We start from the raw sequence: 7,393 nt of genomic DNA on the forward strand, positions 1-7,393 counted from the left end.
GCCTGGAAGTTGTCGCGCCCAGTTTAGAGCGGGGGGGGGGGGTTAAAGACCTCATGTATCTTTTTTTCATGTGAGCGGGGGTCCTAGCAAAAATCTCCCCCGTGCCGTGGCAGGCGTTGGGCGAAGGGCCGCACCACGCAGGAGGCGGCTGGTTTGCAGCGGCCCGGCAGGAACCCGGGAGATTAAGTGCAAGGCAGGATACGGGCTGCTCCGGGGGATGCAGGGATGCTCTGAGCAGCAGGACCGGGGTGGGGGGGTTAGCAGCAGCCGGGGGTTATGCAAGCACGACATCTCCCCGCGCAGATTTACGGGCTGCTGTCAGCTACGGCACCGCGGCTGCAGCAATCCTCCCTCCTGAGCTCATAGCCAGCAGGCAGAGGGAGTCCTTTCCCTGGAAGAAAATTTTTAGCGAAGGCAGCCAAAAGGAGATCCCTGAGCAGTCCTGCCAGGACCCCCGGCTACCGGAGAGATGTTTATAAGCTCTGCTCTCTAAATCGGAGTCATCCTGGCTCACCGTCCCCCCCAGTTCTTCAGGGAGAGCTGAGAAGGGAAAAGCTCTGGGGATGTTGGATGAACTCAGCCCTCGGCGGGCAGATGAGCGGAGGTCGTGCTCTGCAGCCCCCCACCTCCTCCCCGCCGCACAGCCCGGCTCTGAAACACCATCTGGGGGCTCTTTCTCTCCCTTTCAGCAGATGGTTTAGGATCACTTTCCATTCAGACAGTGGCCGGTACTCAGCTTGGCTGTCACCCGGGGATGAGATGTCACAATTTCTTGGCGGTTCACTCTGTGACAGGCGTGGTGCTAAGGTGCAGCCACAGCATCTCCGCGGGCGTGGAGGTGCCAAACCGGGACCTGAGATGCTACGAGAGGCTGATAAACCCCCTGGGCTGCTCCAGCCTACTCGGATCAGAGGCTGGTGGGCGAATGGCAGGAGAATCAGGTAGAGGATGCTCAGAAACTGCAGGTCAACTAAGATCTGCTTGTCCCCATCTTCGTTCCCGGTAGGCATATCTGACCCCAGACCGGTACAGAATTGCAGGACCCTCTTGGGATTTCCCCAGGGTTCAAACGAGAGCAAAAAGGTGGAGCTGTGCCAGGGCCCGGGCAGGTCGCTGAAGGCAGGATGCTGCCTGCAGAGCCTGAGAAACCCCGTCGCAAAGCTGAGCGTGCTCGTGAGCAGCGTGGCTGCGCTCAGGGTGGCTCAGAAGTGCACCCTGCTTAAGAAAAGGCGTGGGCAGGAACGGGGAAGAAGAAACTGGCCCGTGTTTCTTCGTGGAGCACGCTGTGCCTCATTCTACCGAGTGTGGTTAACCCTGGGGTTTCAAAACCATCACGCTTTATCTGCGCATCTTAGTAATGAGAAGAAAAATGAGGCCTTATGATGATCCCATGACTGGAGCAAAAGCAGAGGCTGCACAATGGTTGCTGCTGGTGGGGGCTGCCCCTCGCCTGCTGCTGCAGCAAAGCCTGTGTGCCAGCCAGGTGAGTAGCCTTTGCTTGCACGGTATGTCTGTGTTAAATAATATGCCAACAACTGCCCTGTTGGATGATTTTGGAAAGAACGTTGTGGAATGATCTTTGGCTGCATCAGCATCTTTCTGTGGTGGTGTCGAGCCAAGGAAAGACCAGAAAGTGCCCAGTAAACACTTCGCTGACAATAGCAGGGAAGAGGCATGAAAAGAAACCAACCTATCTGGTTTCATGGATTCACTATAGCTGATCGGCTCCAAAATCAGTAGATTCTGGCTTGTAATACTGACAAGCTTGTTTCTGCCATTTCTGAAACCTTCAGAGTCAGTAGGGGCATCACCAGAGACTGGAGCTGCCAACAAGCCTCTCTTAACAAATGTCTTCTTGCTACCAGAAGAAGGAATTTTGAGCTATTTCTTGTGGCACAACTGTAGCCCTGCTGCTGAGAGCCAAGCAGCTTTACGTAGGTTTTAGCCTCCTAGTTCTCATTCAGATACGTTTCTTCCTATTCTCTCACACGAAACGAAGCCCCCAGCTTATCCCGAGCCCTCCAGATGGCTGCCCCGCAGCACAAACCAAAGCAATCACTGCAGCGGCCTGTGCAGTGACAGCAAATCCAAGCACAGCAGCCTCCAGCCCTGGTGCATCCAGCAGTGACACAGGTATATTCAGTTAACCTTTTCAGACAGGCATCGGGCACTATTGCATCCTCAGCCCCAATTCCTTAAAGCCAGCTCCTAATCAGTCACGGGCCAGATGGACTTGCATAACCTTGCGCTTTCCAACACCCTTCTTTTCCACCAGCTCCCTAAATAAGAGAAGCCCCGTTCAGACGCAGACTGTGCTCGGTGCAGGTACCAGGGCAATGTGTGGGCGCAACGAAAAGCCGTCTCGGGTATTTCACATCTCTGCTCCTACCTGCCTCCCTCCGCCGCTGCACCTGTGCTGGTGACTGGCTGAAAGAAAGAAAACCTGATATTCAGAGCTGCTTAATTTTAAATTGTCCTTTACAGTGTCTCTCTCACCTAGTCCAGCACATCAAGCAATTCAAGCCAGGGTTACAGCGAAGAACAGGAAGGAAATTTAAGATGATGTTGCCCATCTGTCGGAGCCACGCTGCTGTGGTCCCTCTTCCCCCCCATCCTCCAGCTGCATGTTCCTGCCTCGTCTCTTGAACCAGCTTATTGATGTTTGATGCACACCGGTTCAGGGAGTAAAACTAGCAGAAAACTGGCATTAAGCAAAAGGGACAAATTTCTGCTGGTTTAGCTGAGCAGGCTCAGGCAGAGTGGACAACCTATTTAACTGGGCTAAGGTGCGTGCTTACAGCGCAGGTAAGGGCCAGGGGCCACGTAAGGGCAGCGAAGCCTTTTCCTCTAAACCCCTGGAGGGGTATCTCTGTAAATTCCCATGGTGAACTGACCTCCCTTCGCTTCCCATGGAAAGCGTAACCCTTTTTTTTTTTTTCCTTCGGTAAATCTGGTTTTGATTGTGTTTTCCCTCCCAAGGACTGAGGGGTTTATTCTCTTGACAAGTCGATTTCTTGAGTTCATTGTGTCTCTGCTGCAGGGCATGGAAGATTTAATCTCGCAAGAGAGAGATGCCTGGTAATGTGAAGCGATGATGTAATGCTGCCCAGCTGCCCCATCGGGTCCTCCTGGGGAGAAATATCTACCTGAAACTTCTCCAGATTCTTGGCTGATCATATTCAAACTCCGATCTATTTATCTCTCTGTTTTGCATATCTCCATCTGCACCGCTTCTTGCACATCTCCATGGAGATGAAGAAACAAGGCTGGATAATGCCATTCTGGCGTGGCCCAGCCGCTGACATGGGTCCCAGCAGGTGCTGCACAACGGGGTGCAGAAACCAGCACCCGCCCCCGGAGATCCCAGCGGTGACTTGGTCCAGCGTGTCCTGCACAGGTCAGAGCTCTGTGGCCTGATCCTGATGCCTCCCACTGCACAGCCGCGTCCTTCCCTAAGGGGACAGGGTAAAACCCTGCTCAGGGGGAGCAGTAATACCAGCCATGGGGCTGAACGGGAGTTTGCCCCCGTTCTGCAGGGCTGGGGGGGGGTCAGAGAGCACATCCACATCCTCATGCTGGGGGTTTTCATGTTGGCAGCAGCATCTTCTGACTTGCATGTAAAATAATGCCAGCGTTTACGTGTTATCTGAGCTTTAATTATTTTCCTTTACATTTAAAAACGCTGCATTTAGCCCCAGAATTATCAGTGCCACTTTAAACGCGTGTGTCGAAATGATCCCCTCTGTAGCTAACATCCCTCTAGGAGCGTTATGCACAGTTCCATCTGCTCCAGTATTTCTCAGCTGTTTCTACCCTCAACGTAATGGCCAGCTTATACACAGCTAACAACTTCGGAGCGTAACAGCGAAAAACTAATCCAAAGCCTGCTGTAAGTATCGATGCTCCAGCTGACCGACTGATTTCTTTTATTATTTAGAGTTTTCTGTTTGCCTGTCGCCACAGTGATTAAAAATATATGTCGCAGTAGTGTCTCTTCATCGTGGAAAGTTGGGACAAATACTCTGTTGGCATAAATCAACGCAGCTCCGTGGAGGTCAGTGGGATTACACTGAGTTACACCAGCTTGGCCCATCCTTTCGGCTAGGTTTGTGTCCTGTCCCTCTCTATGTAAAGGTCTTCCAAGAGCATGTTTCAATGGCATTAAGAGAAGCCTTTCCTCCCAAACGCCTTTATTTATAGCTTTCAGATGGCAATGGGTCTATAGAGAGTGGAGGAGCCGACCAATTCCTACTTATGTTTGGGTAACTCTTTTTTTTTTTTTTATATCAGTTAAACATCAATGAACCTCCTAGGGAAAAAGAAATCTTGTCAATGAACCTCCTAGGGAAAAAGAAATCTTTGTTTCCATGATTTTCTGGCTAATAGCTCTCCTACGTAGCTGCAGTGTTTAATTCTGACTACCTGTTTACAGCACTTAGCTTGTAGATACAACTTTTTTTGTCTCAGAGCATTCCAGCAAGGGAAGACCGTACCAAGTCCTCATTTTAAACACAGGGAAACTCAGGTGCAGAGAAATAAAAGGACACATCGAGGTTTGCAGCCCACAGCAGCACTGGCGGAATAGCTCTGCCCAGTCCTCTTTATTTTGGTGGATGTGAGCTGTATTTATATACAGTGGACTTTTCTGTTTTCCTTTGCAGCTGGTCGCTAAAGACAGGATTTCTAAATGAGCCCGAGAATTACACATGCAAATCCCAAAGGCCTGGAATTGGGAACATCCGAGCAACAAATTGTCCTTGCTAAAGATGGTGTTGGAGCCAAAAAGCCTACAGATTTCGGGCCTGTTGTAAGTACTTTTAAAATCACGATAAGCTGGTCTTCTCCCTTGCTGAGCCTCATTGCTGGTGTTTGCCAGGTGCTAGTTTGCTTCTCAAGGCACCTTCTGCTTGAGCAGAGAGGGGATGTGGGGACAGAAGCGGGGGACAGTCTGTCACTTACGGCTGCTCCTCGGCGTGCCCTTCCCTCTGGTCCACATCCCACAACACGTATTCGCTTTACGTCTGAGATGCTGAACCCGTGTCCTCATCTGGGCTGACAGGCAGAAGGGAGGGAAGAAGGGCCGGGGCGTGCGTGCAGATGTTCAGGCCTTCAGGAAGGCGCTGCATTAAGTCAGAGTCTGTCCTGCTCTCCAGCCCTACTCCGTGTTCCCATCCTCCCTCAGCCCTCCTCATTCACCTTTTTCTAAGCCACCCAGGGTGACCCTTGAGGGGCTGAGCCGGCGTCCCCCTGACACAGGGCACTTGGGATGAGCGGGTGGGAGGGTTGCTTAAACCTGACCTTCCCGTCCTTTCTCCCTTGCCCCAGAGACCGGGCAGCATCAGCGCCTCCAGCCACCAAACCATCTACCAGCACTGGGCTCTGCGGTCAAGTTTTGTCCCCGTGGCTGGACAGACAGATCTCTGCTGCAGCGGGAGGCTGCACCCGGTGCTGCCCAGCACCGTGAGTTGCAGAACTGCTGTTCTGTGCAGGCAGTTGGAGATCAGGTGCTGTTGCTGATTTAACTGCGGGCCACAGCCTGCAAGAACGTTTGGTGAACAAACTGGTGGGGGACTGGGGAGAGATGACTTTTCAGGGTAGGGAGGTGACATTTTAATCTGACTCATTCCTGTCTCACTATGACTGTCTGACCGGTAACATGGGGTTTTTGGTGTGCAAACAGCCCCTAGATTCCCCCTGCCTTACATAGATACCTATATATTCCCACCCTTACATTACCCAAAAGGAGGATAATGTGCAATTTTCACCCTCCTCCAAGGTGATGCAAAGGGTTTAATTATCAGTGGGTTAAATCCATCTTGTTCTTCCCCTGTGGGCTGCCTGCTACTGTGGGCAAAGCAAGCAGGATTCCTCCTGTGACGTTAAAGTCTGCTCCCAGAGCTGGTGGGGTATGGAGCTCACAGCCATGGCCCACTGCAGCAGCAGTGGAGCACACTGGGGACGGCACCGTGTCACAAGTGTCAGCCCTCAGGTTTCTCTGGGGCTGGTCAACGCGCGGTTTTACCCCGTAAGGGATGGGGAGGGATGCCAAAGAGAGGAGCTGATGGTTGGGGAACCCCTCATGTAAAACGGGTATCAAATCAGGGTGCCTGTCGTGGCAGGGCTGACCTGGGATTTCAGGATCTCCAGCGCTGCTCAAAAGCTGTTGTGAAATACAGTATTGCTTTTGGGTTCCTAACAGAACAAGTGGGTTTTGGTTAGGGCTTGGGCACATTCCCATTAGAAGAGAACACCTACTCCTTCAAAAGGGCAGGGACAAGCTCTCCTGTATTTTAAACATATGAGAAAGTCCTGTTAAGTTTCAGGAGAGCTGGGTTTTAAAATCAAACCAACTGGATTATAATTTTTGGCTTAATCCAGTATTTCCCAGCCGGGCCATGGTCCTCCCGCTTGCTATTCCCGCTAGGCAAATGCACCCGCACCCGCTCGCACGCGCTCTTGGAAATACTTACATTCCCTGTTCTCCGTAGTGATTGTAAAATTCCATGTGGCTGCAAGCCTGGATCCAGCCCACGATCCAGGTCTCCTTCTTGGGAATAGGGGGCACCAACACTTGCGCAGAGGCTCGGAAGTGAGGGGTCCGGTAGCGCAGGACCACGCTGGAGGACTCGTCGATGCTGGTGGGAATGGGATCGATGGAGGCTTTGACTTCAATCACTGAAATACTTTCCCGGAAAACTTTGGATTTGCAGCTAATACTCTGAATACAGCCCATGGCATACCCCGAATACAGTCCGACACAGCTCCTAGGGTACTCCAGCAATCCTGGGGAATATTAGGCATTGAAATTATCTGGTGCTAGATCAATTACAGATCTTCTTGGTTTGTAATCTCAAAACTGATATCCATAGGATAGAAAATTCATCACGTAAAGCCTTAATTTGAGTATCTGTCTTACAAGTACTGCTCCTATTTTGAGGTTAGCTGCACTTCAGAAGCAAAAGGGCCTTTAAAACCTTTTTTCCCCTTTTAATGACCCATTAAATCTTTTGCTCAAACAGTCTTTGGGTTAAAAAAAAGTCTCTTGAATTCAATAAATAACGGTGGTGTTCTTAGCTGATATATTTAGTCCTTCCTTTCCTCAGATGCGGTCTGTCATTCACCGTCAAACATAGGGCTAGCCGGTATTTCCCTTTATTCTTTGGATGAAAAGCAGAATGTTGATAGATACATCTATATAAATAATGAAATAGTTTTTAGCCCCAGCTTGTCACAACCGGTGTGGATTTCCAACTTGCAGTTGTTCATAACTTCCTTTCGCATTTCGCAACAATAATAACAGAAAGAAACGGCGGGTGGAAAATGCAAAAAGTAGCCAGATCCCCGATTTCGGAGGCTCCTCCGCCAGCGCTCTCAGGGCTTCGGGGATTTTTTT

The 7,393-nt window shown here is 50.9% G+C and overlaps 1 protein-coding gene across 1 annotated transcript in view; it reads right to left on the bottom strand.

The window, feature by feature from the left end:
* FAM78A (family with sequence similarity 78 member A) overlaps positions 1-7,387 on the bottom strand; it is a 13,648-nt gene extending 6,261 nt beyond the window's left edge. The window contains exon 1 of the mRNA XM_009286938.2: positions 6,471-7,387. Within this exon, the coding sequence (XP_009285213.2) occupies positions 6,471-6,733 (263 nt within the window). The 5' untranslated portion in view covers positions 6,734-7,387. The remainder of the gene's footprint in view (positions 1-6,470) is intronic.
* Positions 7,388-7,393: the final 6 nt, after the last annotated feature.

Source organism: Aptenodytes forsteri, unplaced genomic scaffold, assembly GCF_000699145.1.
Source record: "Aptenodytes forsteri isolate BGI_AS27 unplaced genomic scaffold, ASM69914v1 Scaffold136, whole genome shotgun sequence".
Taxonomy (NCBI): Eukaryota; Metazoa; Chordata; class Aves; order Sphenisciformes; family Spheniscidae; genus Aptenodytes; species Aptenodytes forsteri.